A 17,015-nucleotide genomic window follows, 5' to 3' on the forward strand; every position below is an offset into this window, starting at 1 on the left:
TTACACCAAATACTAATTAATATTTACTATAAATTCAAATTCTATTGTTTCTTAAAAAATATTAATGTTTATTAAACATAAATTATTTTACATAGTTTTACGCACATTCCAAAAACACGATTTTAGTTGGTGAGTGTGTAAAATTATAATTGGTGAGTATGTAAAATAATATAAAACAGTCCATATCCAACAACTTTAACCATTTAAGTTTTAAAAATGAAAAATAAAACAATAACTTACCATATTATACAGATTTTCCTCCACTACCAATTGAGGTATATTCCTTATCATGACTTTTGAATGAAGTTGTAGTGTGCCTTTATGCTAGAATATCTTTCCCTCTCCTTTGTGTGTGTTTGTTTAAAAAAAAAAAAACTGAGACATATTCCTTACTAACCTTTGCCAAAAAAAAAAAAAAAAATTGGAGGTATATTCCACGCGTTTTAAATAAGCGTGGGTGAGTGTCTATCTATCTATTCAGCACCACTACTGCAACTACTACGGACTACCCTTTCGTTTCCGTTACGACGCAGAGGCGGCGCCACAAGCCTATTCCTATAACTGCCAAGTATTTTCCGTTAAAAGGTCAATAGCATTAACGCATACCCTTGCTACCTCGTTTTTAACGGTTACACTTTTGTGAGCTTTGAGTAAACAAACCTTCCCAAACAACCCCTAACTACTCTATATAAAGCTTTGAACTTCCCACTTCTTAGTCTAACCCAAATAAGGAAACCCACACACACAGACACACATATTATTGCTCTCCATTCCATCTTTGCCTTTCTTTTCTCTCTTCTATCATGGAGACACAGGTTGATACTTTGTGGGTTTTAGCTCTTGCTTCTAAATGCAAAGCTCTCTCTTCTGAATACACCATTTTGGGTGTTGTTTTTCTTTGCATAACATGGCTGACCTTGGCTTTGTGTTTCTGGGCTTATTGTCCTGGAGGCCCAGCTTGGGGAAAGTATTGGTGGAAGAGATCATCAGCTAAGAATATTAAGCCAATACCAGGACCTCGTGGGCTTCCAGTGATTGGAAGCATGAGCCTTATGGTTAACCTAGCTCACCACAAGCTAACCAAAGCTGCTGAGTGGTGCAACGCTAAGAGACTCATGGCTTTTAGTGTTGGTGAAACTCGTTTCATCATAACGAGTAGTCCAGACGTAGCTAAAGAAATCTTGAACAGCTCAGTCTTCGCTGATCGTCCAGTGAAAGAGTCTGCTTACAGTTTAATGTTCAACAGAGCGATTGGTTTTGCTCCCTATGGGGTTTATTGGAGAACTTTGAGAAGAATCGCTTCCACACACCTGTTTTGTACCAAACAAATCAACGCTTCTGAGGCTCAGAGGTCAAAAATCGCAGCCCAAATGGTTTCCACGACCATGATTGCATGTAATAGTAGTAGCTCTGGCCGTGAGTTCTCTGTTCGTGACATACTCAAACGAGCTTCGCTTAACAACATGATGTGCTCGACGTTTGGACGAAACTATGACCTTTCACAGCTCGATAGTGAAACTGAGGAACTGAGCCAGCTTGTGTCTGAAGGTTACGACTTGTTGGGAAAGCTTAACTGGTCTGATCACCTTCCTTGGATTGCTGGTCTTGACCTTCAGGGAATCAGATTCAGATGCTCCAATATTGTTCCTAGAGTGAACCGGTTCGTCAACCGGATTATCCAAGAGCATAAAGAGCAAACCGGTCAAAGAAACCATGATTTTGTGGACGTTCTTCTCTCTCTTCAGGGGCCTGATAAACTCTCTGAATCCGATATGGTTGCTGTACTTTGGGTAAGCAACAAACACTATATTCTAATATTATTCTATCTGAATATTTCTTTTTCTTTTTCTTTTTTTCATTACAAAATGTTTTGGTTATGAGGCTTGTTAATGGATTTTAATAGATTAATCAGTATTACCTACGAAAGATTATTAGGTACATACTGACAAAGTATTTCTTCTCACGTGTTCACGTAGACGGTGAATCAAACTATGAATTTGATCAGTGAGATTTGCAATTACGTACTAAGTGAGAGAGAAGGGAATCTCCAATGTTATTTTTGATGTTGAATTCCTGTCCTAAGTTATAGTATGTATTCATGACAAACGTGTTATTTTTTTAACTATTTTTAGTGCTAAAAAAGCTGTGAGATTCATTTACTAGGAAAGTGTAGCTTCAATGGGTCGGGGTTAAGATTCTTGGTAGTAACGTTTTTATTTTACTGCAACGTTTCAGCAACTAAAAGAGCCATTATGATTGTTTAATATAATGCTAACTATTGTCTTCATTCATTATATGGTCCTTCATTACAGGAGATGATTTTCAGAGGAACGGATACTGTGGCTGTTTTGATTGAGTGGATACTAGCCAGGATGGTACTCCATCCTGATATCCAATCAAAAGTGCACGATGAGCTCGATCGAGTCGTGGGAAGATCAAGACCGTTGAAAGAATCAGATATTCAATCCATGGTTTACTTGCCAGCTGTGGTGAAAGAAGTTCTTAGGCTACACCCACCGGGCCCACTTCTATCATGGGCCCGCTTGGCCATTGAGGATACTATAGTTGATGGCTATCATGTGCCTGCAGGGACCACAGCCATGGTTAACATGTGGGCTATTACAAGGGACCCACAAGTGTGGTCTGACCCACTTGAGTTTTTGCCAGAGAGATTTGTGTGCAAGGACGCAGACGTGGAGTTTTCTATCATGGGGTCGGATCTGAGGCTAGCTCCGTTCGGGGCGGGTCGGAGGACTTGCCCCGGAAAGGCATTGGGTTTGACCACAGTGACTTTTTGGGTAGCAACTTTGTTGCATGAATTTGAGTGGGTGAAATCTGATCAAACCCCAGTGGATCTCTCTGAAGTGTTGAAGCTTTCATGTGAAATGGCAAACCCTCTTACTGTTAAGGTGAACCCAAGGCGTACATGAGAAATTCGCACGTTATAATTAAATAGGCAGCATAAATTGTATTAATGCTGGTGTTTGTCTTAATTATCTTTCACCTAAATGTAACCCTTAATATATATGTGGGTTAAGTCACTAGGCTGTTAGTTATTAAGGTTAATGCACGTATAACCCTCACTATGTTGAGGTTGAATCATTAGCTAGCTAGGCTGTTAATGATAATGTGTGTGTCTTGTTTCTACTAATGTATAACCCTCTTCCATATATTTATGTGGGGACAAGGGCACTTAATGTTAATATATGTGTACTACTTCCGCTAAATGTATGTGTAATATCTTCAAGTTTGTATGCACCAATTGCACAACAAAATATCATAATTTTCGCTATCCCAACAAATGATTTCAGAGTAAATGTGCCTTCACTAAGCATACACACGGCAATTAAGTTGGGAAAATAAGCAAACGATCCAACTTTCTGGGGATGTAGAATTGAGTTCTTTTGCAAAAATAAAAGCATGTTACTCCACATGATCAGATAAACCTACACAAGAAAAAGAAAAATTTACATGCAAATTAATTTGCAAACGTAGTCTTTCATGATAAGCCTCCAAGTATGAGAGGGTATAAACTATAACGTCAAATCCCCCCCCCCCCCCCCCCCCCACCCCAAAAAAAAAAAAAAAAAAAAAAAGTCCTAACACTCTAACATTGTTTATATGATTGACTCACAGAGTTTTGTTCTGATTTTAGCGGCTGAAAGAGAAAGTACAAAAGAACCAACCAATCTATCCTTGTTGTCCCATCTACATGTGGTCCCATTATGTTTTAAACATTTAGTATAAGATCAAATTTTTAGCGGCTATAGCGTCAATCCAGATTAATAACAAATAGATTTTGTACTTGTCAGCTATTATCTTCTATATACAATTTTCTTGTAAAAAGACTTCTTATTTATATTTAAGGTGTTTTGTGTGATTTATTTTAATCACTAGTGGAAATTGACAACACACCTAAACGTTTTTTATATGCCATTATTACCAGAAGGGATGCAAAACCCTGGAAGTACTATATCTTGACAACTATCAAAATGCAATTATACTCATGGTTGGATATAAAGTAATAGGTGATTCCCAAGATTGTATTATAATAATTTCTAATGGCAAAATTATATCTTGATACTTGTCTAAGTTGTTGATTGATTGAGATTGATTGAGAGACTGAAAGAGGAAAAAAAAAGAGTGAAACACAAATTTTTTCCTGGTTCAAGTTAACGGAATGCGTTTTTAAGTGAAAACCCTTAACAATTACATCTATATTACTAAATTTGTATTACAATGAATGTAAGGTTTATTTACTTGAGAACCCTAACTAATTCTAGAGTTGATTTGTTTGCTCTACAAATAGATGAGTCTACAATAGGTTTAGGCCTTCTTGGACTATAGTATGTATTTTTCATCTTTTCCCACTTAATGGCTTGTTTAAATCTTGTCCATGTAAACTTATACTTATCATATTCATTGCTTCATTCTTTTCACATTCCTCTCCAACACTTAAGTTGTTTGCATTTCAATTAACATTCTTGGTTTCACATGGTTTAATTCGTAAAATCTCTTATTGTTGAATAAATGATTAGTGATTGTGAGAGTGCTTTTTCCGTAACACTCAGGCCCAAGGATCCCGGGCCGAATAATTGTAGTTTGGTGGACTAGGCTTTGATTCACCGCAGTTAACAGGCTGTTTAAGAATCAAGTGGTGCACAAGGCATGCTTCCTACAATACATATAAACTAACAAACAAGGATATTTGTATTGAACAACAAATCAAAACAGCAAAGTAAATGTAGAGAACAAAATAATAAAAGCACAAAGTAACGTTTAGGGATCCTTAAATCAGTGGGAAGTATTTCACTGAATTTTTCTTTATTACGATTACAATACGCTCACTAAGACGTGATACAAGGTTCAAGCAAGCTCAAAAATTACAGTCTTAAATGATTATTCTAACCTTTAAGACTTGCAAAGTTTGATTCTTTTTGAATTCGAGTATGTGCTATAGTGGCTTTTTCTAGGATACCGGAAAGTAATTTTACTAGTTTTCTCTGAGTTTTCTCCTCTTGACAGAATTTTGTCAATGGTTCTCCCCTTTTCAAATTCTCTCACTTCTTCGCACTCCTTCCCCCCTTTTTATAGTGATATTTTGGAGTCCCAGGGGAACTATTGATTCCCCTGTTTTGCCCTTTGATCACCAGAGTATGTATCGTGCCCATCGCCCAGCAGGTCCAGTTTCCCTATTCTTCATCATTTCCTTCTTTTTAGTTTTGTTTCTTTGAAAGTCCATGGCTGATTACTTATTTCGGAACATACTGAGGTCACACCTTTCTTGATCCAACTTTTGGCAGGTCTTCTTTTTCATCTTTTTTCTCAAACGGGCGGAATCCCATTCCGCTAGTTTGAAAGTCTTCCACTGCTACTCCTTTTTTTTTTATACTCCTTCATTCTGATTCCCTGAGGTGCTACCCACTTGCGCTATGAGAGGTCGTTGATTCTTCCTTTTTTTCTTGCTAGGTCGTTCGACGTTTGAGAAGGACGTGGCTTCTCCTTTGTTCCTTGTGTTTCTTTTTTTTTTTTGTCTTTTTCTTTTGAACTGTCTTAATCTTTTGTCGACTATGCTTACGCGCCTGGGGGGATCCCGAGCCTTTTTGGCAGTCTCTGAGGATCCCGACTCAGCTTTCTTCTTCAATCCTCTGACATGGGCTTCTTTTCCTTTTTCTTTCTTCTTTTCTCATAAGCTTTCTGGGCTTCCCTTTTTCCTTCTTGATACTTTTTTGGGCTTCAAGCCTCTTGGGCCTGCCATTTCTTCTTTTTCGTGGCCCCCTTGCACTTATTTCTTTGGGCTTGGGTACTTTGGTTTTTTTTTAGACCTCAACAGTGATCAAATTTGATCTCCACTATAAATAAACTCACTTAGCATGATATTTATATATATATATATATATATATATATTTTAACCATGATTTGATTTTTGGAAATGAGGCATCCATGAGGTACTGGAAGTCTTGAAGTGTTGCTGTTAATGTATTTGTACATAAGCATCCTTTGAGGGCAACCTTCTCATTGCACGACCAAAAAATGAAAATGGAAAGCATAAGCCTCCCTTATATTATATTCTATATATAGTTTGTCAAAAAATTAAGTATCCTTCTTGCATGATAATTTTTTTTTTTTCTAAAACAAAAGGTATTTTCATCATTTTATAGAAGTAGAATTATCGTATTCCTTGGTTGGCATTAGGGCATATATAACTTTGCGAACGTTTACCTGCTAGCGGACAAATTTTAGTATGAAATAATAATACATAAAAGTCATTGTAGCACAGCTGAAGTATTGTTGAATAAGTGTAATAATTTGAATCAAAATAAAATGTCATGAAAGCATCCATAGAATATTCGAAGCATCTACATATATATGAAATATACACAGTGCCTTGACTCAGAAGTGGACCTAATTAACAAAAGAAATGGACAAAGGCAATGTCATTGCGCAACACAAAATTTTTGACCCTATTGAGGAGGACACTCAGGACAGATATCGAGCCCTATACACTTGAAAACGTACAAAAATTCACCAAGTATGATTTCCTAAAAGTTTGTTCAGATTTACACTTATTTGCAAGACATTTATAATTTTTTAAGAGCGAAGATGGCTCATGGTCCTCACAAAAATTTCACATTGAAGTCCACCCTTGAATTAAAATATTTAACATGTCGCATGTAAGACAATGAAGTGGTTTGTGCACAATAGTTTCCATGAAACTTAGGAGTTTTGGATATGGACAACCTGATTTTTAATTTATTGGAGGTGATATATATGTCCAAAGTGTATATATATATATATATATATTTATATTTATATGCCACCTGGAAAGCAAAGGCCATGTGTCCAAAAGAAAGAAAATTATTGAATACTTTCAGAGTATTATAATTGCGTACTCCATCCTTTCATATAAATTGTGAGTCCTACCATAAATTTAATTAGTGAGACCCACAGTTATGTAAAAGGGGTGAGTACGCATTTATGGTACTCCGACAATACTCAATAATTATCCCAAAAGAAATCTTCATATCGACAGGTTGTCAAAAATATGTTCACGTCATTTTCTTTATTATTTCCTTTTCAATTAAAGAAGCTAGGGTTCTACTTATTAAAAAAAAAAAGATAATAATAATAATAAATAAATAAATAAACAGAAAGAAAGAAAGAAAAAAGAAGAAAAAGAAACTAGGGTAGTTAAAACTTAAGGATACCACAAAGTAGGTTCTAATAAAAGTGTAGTGGTAGAAGAATACTATAATATTTTCTTTCTTACAAATGCAAAGGGGGAATTTGAACCTAAATTATATTTCTTTTTGTGAAGAATCGGACAAAATCACTAGGTTATAAGATTTTTGAAAACTGATAATGAAAGTTATTGCCAAGAATATGCTCAGCCCAATAGAACAATGTCAATTAAGTTAATGTTAAAAACGTGCATTAAATATTAATTGGGCACTCATATCAGTAATGCTTTGTGGTAGATTCATGAAATGTCCTCATACAGGAAGAAATGTGAGGCTTTTGATTCAGAACTATCGTAATGACTGGATCAAATTGACTCTATCATTGATGAATTATGACTTAATTAAGCAAAAAGTTAGGTATAATTAGAGAATCAGAAGGGTTTAATTCCCTTCTCTCCCTTTTTCTTCTCCTCCTTTCTGTTTTTATTACTGATTTCTCTTGTCCTATTATCGGGAACAAGCTCAGCTTGCTTGAGTTCCTGTTTTTTAAGTTGTATACGTATACTTTACTTCACATTTTAATAAAATTCTATCGGTTATCTCAAAAAAAAAAAAACAAAAAATTACCGATTTCTCTCACTCTTTCCTAGAAGGTTGTTTTCAGGCATGCATGGGTGACACATCAAAGAAGTTGGTTGTGGAAATATTAATATAATTCAAAATGGTTAAGCGTGGGCTGTATATGTTCATAATTATATTGCATGCAGTAAGCATATTATCCATAATATTCTTGGAAGAAATAAAAAAGAAAAGAAAAGAAAGCATGACAAAAAGAAGAAGAAGACAAAGGACACAAAGAAAGATAGCATGATAAAAAGCATGATCTTGGTGTTGCTTGTGGAACGATTGCTATCAATATCATCGTCTTGTTAATGAGTTTGGATCCCATTGTGATGATAAGTTTTTCATGTATATCTGTTTTGGTTGTCATTTCTGGCTCTATTGAAAGCTTTAGTACGATAATCACGTAACATGAACAACTAGTCGAAAGCATGTGAAAAACACGTGGATAGAAAGCGATGGTACGTACTTCATGAAAAGTCCATGACATGCTAATAATTTTGTCCATTAACTCCAACATAGATTGATCATGCTCTCTGTTTTGTATGAGCTATAGCTAGGTACCCTTGATGGGTCCAAATCAAAAGTCTTCGCCGGAAAGAAGTCTTTTGCTGCATTTGTCGTAATTGCAAACTCCAAGTGCCAAGCATGAAAGATCGATTTTTAAAAAATGTATTTTTCTGATAACAAGATTTAGTAAGATTTACAAAACATTTATCTTTTACGAATGCATATGTTATCTTGATATATATGACACATGCATTTGTCTTTGCTGATACCATCTGTAAAATATCTATAGATTCTCTCCATAATGCTTGGTGTGGTTACCTAAAAAAAAAAGTAGTGAAGGTTAAAAATGTAGTACAGGTTAAAATCTTATTGAAGATTATAGAAGTAATATAGGCAAGATGAATATAGATGGCTCCTAGTACAGTCGTTGACCGACAAAATCTTTATAAATTGCTTTGTACTATTATACTGGGCTCGCATCAGTAATTGTATAAAAGAAAAATTAAAATAACCACGTTTTAGCAAACTAAGTCCAAAATATACTCGGCATTCATCAGTGCTCTAACTGGTCCATTTAACACTGACTTACTTTTGAAGCTTATTACTTGAAGCATGCGATCAACATCTTTGCATTATTGTTATTAAACCATAGGCAGCCGGAATTTGATTTGATATGGGTTTTGTATAATTGGATTAGCGGCTTAGCAAGTCAGTTACAGTCAAAAATTGCAATTGAACAATTTATAAAGAACTCGTCATATTTAATTGGATTTGCTAAATTATTTTCTTAAATGATCTAATTAAATACTTGAATCAATTAGGTAGCATAGATTAATGTCTAATCTATTAGGTTGGTTTGGATTTTTTTTTTTTTTTTTTTTTTGTATACAAGATAAAATTTCTACTCTAACATAATTTAAGTGTATATGTGTGTGAAGCTCCCTCCTAGATACTTGAACCCTGACTCTTGCCTCCCACACCTCATAAGCACTTATACTTGTGGAGTGACCACCGAACCAAGGTGCGCAATGGCTGGTCTGGATTTATTAATAAAGTAATTTTTAGATACTTCCAAAGTACAGAAAAATGTGCTCATTTCTCTCACGTTCATGATGGAGTCTACTGATTAAATTCATAGTGTGGTCTACCATGAATGTAAGAGGAAATAAAACAATTTCTCTATACTCCGAGAGTACTTAAGAAAATTTTCCTTATTAATGATGCTTTGCATCAATGGTTTTCTTTTTCCAAAAATAAAAACTTTGAAGAAACAAATGTTTCCAAAATATAATTTTCAACTTATTTTTGGAGCAAGAAAACTACTAACTAAATAGGAACCTAACCAATTTTAAAATATACTTTTTTTTCCCTTTTTCTCACTTAAAACTAAATACACTCATTTAGCACCACTAATTGGTACGGTCAAAGAGAATCTATCTCAAAAAATCTAGAAAGAATGGCCGGATATACAATCATGATTATTGATGAATATAGATTGAGTATGCCATAAGCAATAGAGCATAACAAGAATCAAATTTTGAAACAAATCCTTATTTTAAGAATAATAATATTCATGTGGCAAACATATGGTCGTGCATAAGATTTTTTTTTTTTTTTGATCTGGGTCGTGCATAAGATTGAATTTGAAAGAATACATTTGCGATTTTTGCATTTCTTGAAAGTAACAAGATGGTACAGAATCAAATTTGATGGTATGACGAGAACAATTGAGTTTAAAATTATTATACATACATACATATATATATATATATATAGAGAGAGAGAGAGTGAGAATGCCATATGGACTAAAAAGAATAAATTTATAATGTGATAGATTAACTTGGTGGGCAATTTGGGCTCAAGATTGATTTTGGTTTGTAAATGCTAGAATATGTGCCTGCCTTGTGGGTAACGATGCCCACTTTCAATTGTCAGTCAAATGGGAAATAGTATTTTGGATGGAATATTCAAAAGAAATATTTCTGACTGAATAATTCCATTGCATGACTAATGAATTTATTTATTCGAGAATTAGATGGGGTTTCTTTTGTCATGATTATGTTTATTCTGTAAAATGGAAACTGTAATTGCATATTCAACAGAAATTTTGCTGACTGAATGATACGATTCCAAAGAATAATGGATTTTCTTATTAGACAAATTCTTGAATTGGAAATGATTTATGTTTCAAAATGGAAAGGAATAAATGCAATGATTCTTTTCCTTAAATTGTTTTTTTTTTAATGCTGTGGCCTGTAAGTGGAAGAGTCAAGGTGCTAGATATTATGATTCTCAGAAAAAGAAAAAAAAAATGTTGCTAGCTATTATAGCCAAGGATAGATCCTCTTAATATAGGATTCTTGTTTTGTGAATATTAAAATAAGGAAACCTGAAGTGCTTCTGCTCTTTTTTTCTTTTCTTTTTTCTTTTTTCTTTTTTTTTTCTCTATTTTTTGTTTTTAATGAAGAGAGATTATAAGAAATTTTATTTATTTTTTAATAATTTGATAATTGTGTGTGGAGGAATTAAATAATGGATGTCTCCAATAGAAAACCAAAAGGTGCCATTTGGGCTACAATGCTATTGCTTGATATGATAAATTTTAATTTATAGCCTCTAGTTTATGATAATTGTTCTCTTATGATAGTCTTATCATCAGGCCAAATTATCAACTACTTTTTAGTATAGTCAGGGTTTGAACTTATATCTCTTAATCGAGGGCAAAAATTTTTATTAATTGAGTTATAAGTTATAACAAGAAACTAGTGCAAAAAAGCATTTTAGGTTTAATGAAATGGTAATAATGATTTGGATCACTCAAAAGAAAGGAGAAGAAGCTCAAAAGCCCCGTTGCTGTAATATGTTGCGCCTAGCATGGGCTGGCCTGCATCATTGGAAATGTAAGGTCAAAAGCCCAAGCCTTCGAGATTCCAACGTTGAAGATCATAACTAAAGACTAGCTGTCTAAAGAAAAGAGGAAGATAGGGCTTGGCCCATCACTTTCCTTAGGACCAAAGATCCAAGAAGGTAGGAAGGAGATGGAGAAGGCCTATTCCAATTTACAAAAGAGAGTAAAAGTAAGTCACTTTTTTTTTTTAGATGGAGAAGGCCTATGACATTCATTTCATAATAATTGCTTTTTTTACAACAAATTTTTTATCAATTAAGCTAACTAAAACTTATGAGTATAAGTCATACTCGTGTGAATAAAAAAAAAAATCCAAATAAATGAGGGAGTTGGATGACTTGACATTTGCTGTGATCATTTTGATATACTACTTTGAGTAGTTTTGATGAACTAGGCAATAAGAATTTTGGGGTCTCCTAAAAAGATTAGGAACTTGAGCTTGTGCTCTCTCGCCAAATTTAAGTATGCCTTTGTTATTAATTAATTCAAAAAACATGTGCACCACCATGCATGACAATTCATAAGTTAGGAACTTTTTTTCAATTGGGGATAATTGGTTTGTGGCTTGTGGGTGAGTTAGATTATCATGGTGCACATTTATAATCAAGAGGTTGTATTAAAAAAAAAAAAGGTTAGTTCAATTAGTTGTAGGCCCAAAGATTTAGGCCCGTTTGTGTGTGCCTATGAATATTGGCTTTAACATAAACATTTTTCTGTGGGCTTCATGAAAAGGGTTCAATCAGGTCAGCTTCAAGCCCATTAAATGAAGTTTGGGGAAACTCGTTTACTATAGGCAATTGATTGAACTTGAAGTCCGTGCCATGACAAACTAATAAAACATTATACAGTCCACTGGAAAAGCTATTATTTAATATCCACACCTGAAATAACAGACTGGAAGGACCCATTCTTACATGAAACAACCAACATAAACTATACCACAGCTTATTCCAGCATTGGTTACTTGAAAATGTTCAGTATTTATTGAATGTAGCCGAATCCTGCATTCTTGAAAGTGCCTTTTCAAATTGGCTCCATCTCTGCTCTAATGTCCCAATGTATCCAATGGACATTCTAACCAAGCCTGGTGAAATTCCAGCTAGTGCTTTCTCCTCGGCATTCAATTCACTACTAGTACTACTACCAGAGCAAGACATGAGGGTCTCATAGTATCCCAGGCTAACTGCCATGAGCCCAAATTGAGTGGTGTTTTGCAAATGGTTCATCAACCGGTTAGCCCTTTCCTCAGTTTCCATGTCAACACAGAGAAGCCCACCAAACCCATAGTCCTTATTGCCGAAGGACTTCAAAAGATTGTGATTTGGGTGATCTTCAAGGCCTGGGTAGATGACCTTAAGGCCCAGCTTTTTCATCCTTGTGGCAAAAACGAATGCTCTGTGGCAATGCTCCTTCATTCTTAGGCCCAAGTGAGGAATCCTCTCTGATAGTTCAAAGGCAACCTTGGCATTCATTGTTGGCCCTAAAAGCATAAGGGTCCCTTGGTGGAGGTCCATCATGGAGTTCACAAGACTTGCAGGCCCACACACAGCTCCTGTCAATTGTCATTAGAATGTTGGAATGCATTAATACTCAAATTGTAGAGTTGAGAAGCTATCTTTTGCATCTTCTAAATATATATGAAGTATCCTTCTCACCGTATTTGGATTTCATGTAACTGTACATTCACATAGTATGAGAGATACTTATAATAGTTATATGTCGAATGCATGGGATAGTTTTTGTTAAAGGTGACCATCACGCCAAGAATGTAGAGTAATACTAATATCGTTTTCATAATACTAATATTGATAAGTTGGGCACATCAAAAGCAAGAAAAAATGGAGCAAAACATCATGCATATCTTTTGCATCATAAAAGCTACTTTTCCTAAGAAAACACATGACAAATACAATAAATTTCAGGAATGAGCAGTGAAATTTGTACACCAGGTCCACACTTGAAAATTACATATTGTGATGAGGACCACAACATGTGATAATGGCAGGCATAAAATTCCACAAAACATGCATAAATTTCTTAGTTTTAATTAGAAGTTGATAATCACATCATTTGCCTCGATCATAATTTGTGACAAAAGCTTTCTATTCACTTGACAAGAAATAAAGTCACATCAATTAATTTTAATTTTAATATAGAGTAATAAACTTGGTCCTACATGGGAATTCCCTCGAAGATACCAAGATGCTGGACTCTACTGGTTGGTGGATTTGGGCTTATCAATTAAGTGTGGGCATTTATCATCATTATTGTAGATGACAAGAATACAGATGAATCTCTTTTAACAAAGAGCTTTCAATAAATCAGATCTTATATACACTCAAAAAAAAAAAAAAAAAAAAAAAAAATCAGATCATATATGTTAAAGAGTTAAACCACCCAAGTGGAACAAATCCTTCTACTGCTTTTTACAATATGATACTTAAAAACTTATCCAGAATATTCTAAACCGATAATAAGACAGTACCCGAGTAACCCAAATCTGACTTGATACGAAAGGCCAATGCACAAAGAAACAAAGCCAAGTTTAATTAGAATTCCTAACACACATCACATGTATGGTTATATCTTTCCACAGAAGAGCAAAAACAAAAAAAAAAACCATTTCACGCCCTCCTTTTGTGCGTATCTATAAACATCATCTATTTCACATTTAAAATTTTAAATAAAAATATTAATATCACACGTCAAATTGTGGATATTATACATATATAATGTTCATCAACAAACATATGAGAAAAAAACCCATGTTTTCCCATTGAGGAGCTGTCCTTCTTAGTTTCTTAGTACTCATTTGATAAAACAATCAACTTATTTTTCAATTATTTTTTTTTAAAGTACATTTTGAATAAGTGAGATTTTAAAATTGCTTCACGAATTTCAATTGTAAAAAAGAAAAGGAAAAAAACAGTTCTTTTAACGTATCAATTTGTAAATTTTATATCATAAAATATGTAATATTGATATTCCTAACATTACTTAAATAAAAGAACCACACATAAAAGAACCAAATGACCTATGGCTAAAATATCCTATAAAAATTAAAAACAGAAAAAATAAATTAAAAAACTAAACTAAACAAGAACTGCATAAAAGATAAAAGTATAAAACACGTGGCAGGTATGCAAAGTAAAGGTAGACAGCATCATTCACGAGGTGAAACTAACACAACCACATGAATCCAATAATGTCCTGTGGGCAACATCGAAAAGGCCACACTAGTACAGTACACACACTACGCTACACAACTTTTGATGGACACTCTTTAGTCTTTAACCCTGCGCCTGAAATCAATGTACTAGATTCCCTCATTTACCATTAACCACGTGGTCAAAAAAAGTTGATAGTACCATTTTTACAAACTTTTAATAGAAAGAATTTTTTTTTTTATAAATATTTTTAATAAAAATTATAATGACCATGTAAAATAGATAAAATTGTTTTTTATTGTGCAAAATATATATAGTTTTTTCTTTTACATTTTAGGTTGAAAACAAGAACATTCGCATGTAGTGCCCTAAAAAATAATCTTTAATACACTAAAAAATTATTTTACCGACTTTAACATACTATTTAATAATTATATACCTAACATCTTATCTACTGTTTTAACATGCAAGCTATTAAAATAATATAAAATTTAACATATCATTGTTTAAGATTTCTCTTAATTGAATTTTAGTTTGCTTTAATTTTATTTTTATATTATATAATTTCTAGCTCACATTCCTTAAAAATGACCAAAATAATAATAAACTATATTTTGTGTGTGACCAGTGTTTCTAGTTAAAATTTCCAACTGTTAAAAAGTTACCAAAAGAACAGGTAAAAAAAAACAAACAAACAACCTTTTAACAGCTTTTACTATTCTGTAAAAAAAAAAAAAAATACTAGTTTTTACTTACCTGCAATAATGTCGGCCCCACCGCTAATAAACTTGGAGATACTATGAACCACAACATCGGCGCCGAGCCGAGCGGGAGAGATAACCATCGGAGCAAAAGTATTATCGACCACAACCTTAACACCTTTCTCGTGAGCTACTCGGCTCAGCTCCGGAATATTAGCCACACGCAGTGTCGGATTCGAAACTGACTCAAAATACAACACTTTTGTCTGTCCCAAAACCATCGCATTCTTCACCATCTCCAAATCGTTTATATCCACAAACGTCGTCGTTATGTTACAAGCTCGAGGCAGAAAGTGGGTCAGCAAAGCGTGGGTCCCACCGTAAAGTGCTGTAGAAGCCACCATGTGGCCCCCACTGCTGACCAGTTGTAAGAGAACCGAGCTAATCGCAGCCATGCCGCTCGAGGTGCAGTACGCGGCTTCGGTGAATTCCAGCGCCGCCATGTGGCGGCTGAGATTCAACACCGTCGGGTTGAAGTGCCGGCTGTAGATGAAGAAGTCACGGTCTGGGCCGAGCTCGCCGGAGAACATTCTGCGCATGGTTTCTGGCTCCATCACTGTGAAGGTTGCTGAGGCTTCGATTGACATGTTCACTCCGCCGTGCTCGCCGAACTCGTGGCGCGCCGCCGCTATAGACGCCGCGGGGTCGTCGTGCGTGGAGGATGGGAATAGCATTTGTTTCTTTGTGGTCTTGAAGTTGTTGCTGTCGTCGAAATCATCCGACCCAGTTCGTTTTTTCTTGTCAGAGATAACAAAGTTACTGTGGGATTTGGTGTCAGCCATGATTTCTGGTTTTGGGTTTCAGAGAGCAAAGGATTTTGATTTGAGAGAAAGGTGAGTAAGGAAGGTATGAATGAGAGGTATATATAAAAAGCGAGAAAGATTTTTTTTTTTTTTTTTTATTAAGAAAATAAATAAATAAATAGAAAGCGAGAAAGATGGTGGTTGGGTTGGTGGTTTTTTTATGGGACGGGGAAGAGAAAGAAAATATTGTGAGATACATAAAAGAGTATTGCTATATTTATAAATTATTTTATAATATTTTTATAAATTATTAATGTGTAATAATTATAATTTGTAAAAGATTTTGTAAAAATGTTTATATCTTTAACATTGCTCTATATAAAAAAATTTATGAGTTATTATCAAATATAATAAAGTAACGTGTCTATGGTTATAATAAAAGTATATTTATTAATCTTATTTATTATGGTGTTGATGTGTTGGTTATAGTGTTAATGCATTATTAAAATTTTACCAAAAAAACCAAAAAGTTTTATTAATCACATTTATTACTGCAATTTGTAATTTAATTTTTTTAATAGTTTATAGAATAATTAAGAGTGCTGTGAAATTATTATAAATTTCTATTATTTTCGTATTTTTAATAAGAGTTTTTATGATTACAACAAAATCTTACAACTATTTTCCTATACTTGAAGTGTCAACGCATCATAGATCAAATTTAAAAAAAAAAAAAATCATATCAAAACTCACTACAACTTCAAACAAGAGTGTTGGGACAATGTTGTGAGATATTTTTTTGCTACAAGATTTTTTTTTTAATAATATAAAACTGTGTTCTTTCAAAATAAGGAATAGGGTTAGAAGGACATGTTAATGAATGTCTTTAGAACAATTGTTAATAAATCATATTTGGAAAATTTTGACATCACTTTTATGAAAAATATAAAAAACTATCAAAAAAATTAATTGTTTTATCATTTTCTCATAAAATATTTCTGAAAATAGTCCATAAACCAACATCAGTATTCCTTGATATTTCCCTTTATATATTAACCAACAAATTTCTTACCATAAAATTAGCACTCCAACAAAATCCAACGAGATTTCAGTATTCCTTAAT

At 34.0% G+C, this 17,015-nt stretch overlaps 2 protein-coding genes across 2 annotated transcripts; one reads left to right on the top strand and one right to left on the bottom strand.

Annotated features, from left to right (window-relative positions):
* The first annotated feature begins 522 nt into the window (after positions 1 to 522).
* On the top strand, positions 523 to 3,227 carry LOC126713211 (cytochrome P450 78A9-like). Its single transcript, XM_050412907.1, has 2 exons — positions 523 to 1,790; positions 2,313 to 3,227. The coding sequence occupies exons 1-2, from the start codon at positions 804 to 806 to the stop codon at positions 2,928 to 2,930; spliced, it is 1,605 nt and encodes a 534-aa protein (XP_050268864.1). The 5' UTR covers positions 523 to 803; the 3' UTR covers positions 2,931 to 3,227.
* Positions 3,228 to 11,985: 8,758 nt separating this feature from the next.
* On the bottom strand, positions 11,986 to 16,025 carry LOC126713212 (methionine gamma-lyase). The gene is made up of 2 exons (XM_050412908.1): positions 15,145 to 16,025; positions 11,986 to 12,773 (listed from the first exon to the last, which is right to left on the bottom strand). The coding sequence occupies exons 1-2, from the start codon at positions 15,929 to 15,931 to the stop codon at positions 12,196 to 12,198; spliced, it is 1,365 nt and encodes a 454-aa protein (XP_050268865.1). The 5' UTR covers positions 15,932 to 16,025; the 3' UTR covers positions 11,986 to 12,195.
* Positions 16,026 to 17,015: the final 990 nt, after the last annotated feature.

The sequence above is a fragment of the Quercus robur genome, chromosome 2, assembly GCF_932294415.1.
Source record: "Quercus robur chromosome 2, dhQueRobu3.1, whole genome shotgun sequence".
Lineage (NCBI taxonomy): Eukaryota > Viridiplantae > Streptophyta > Magnoliopsida > Fagales > Fagaceae > Quercus > Quercus robur.

Bases quoted from the DNA above. Each gene is read 5' to 3' on its own strand.
- LOC126713212 (XM_050412908.1), bottom strand. From the start codon at position 15,931: ATGGCTGACACCAAATCCCACAGTAACTTTGTTATCTCTGACAAGAAA. The intron at 12,774-15,144 runs GTAAGTAAAAAC...GACAATTGACAG, and splicing joins TGGGGCCGACATTATTGCAG to GAGCTGTGTGTGGGCCTGCA.
- LOC126713211 (XM_050412907.1), top strand. From the start codon at position 804: ATGGAGACACAGGTTGATACTTTGTGGGTTTTAGCTCTTGCTTCTAAA. The intron at 1,791-2,312 runs GTAAGCAACAAA...CCTTCATTACAG, and splicing joins ATATGGTTGCTGTACTTTGG to GAGATGATTTTCAGAGGAAC.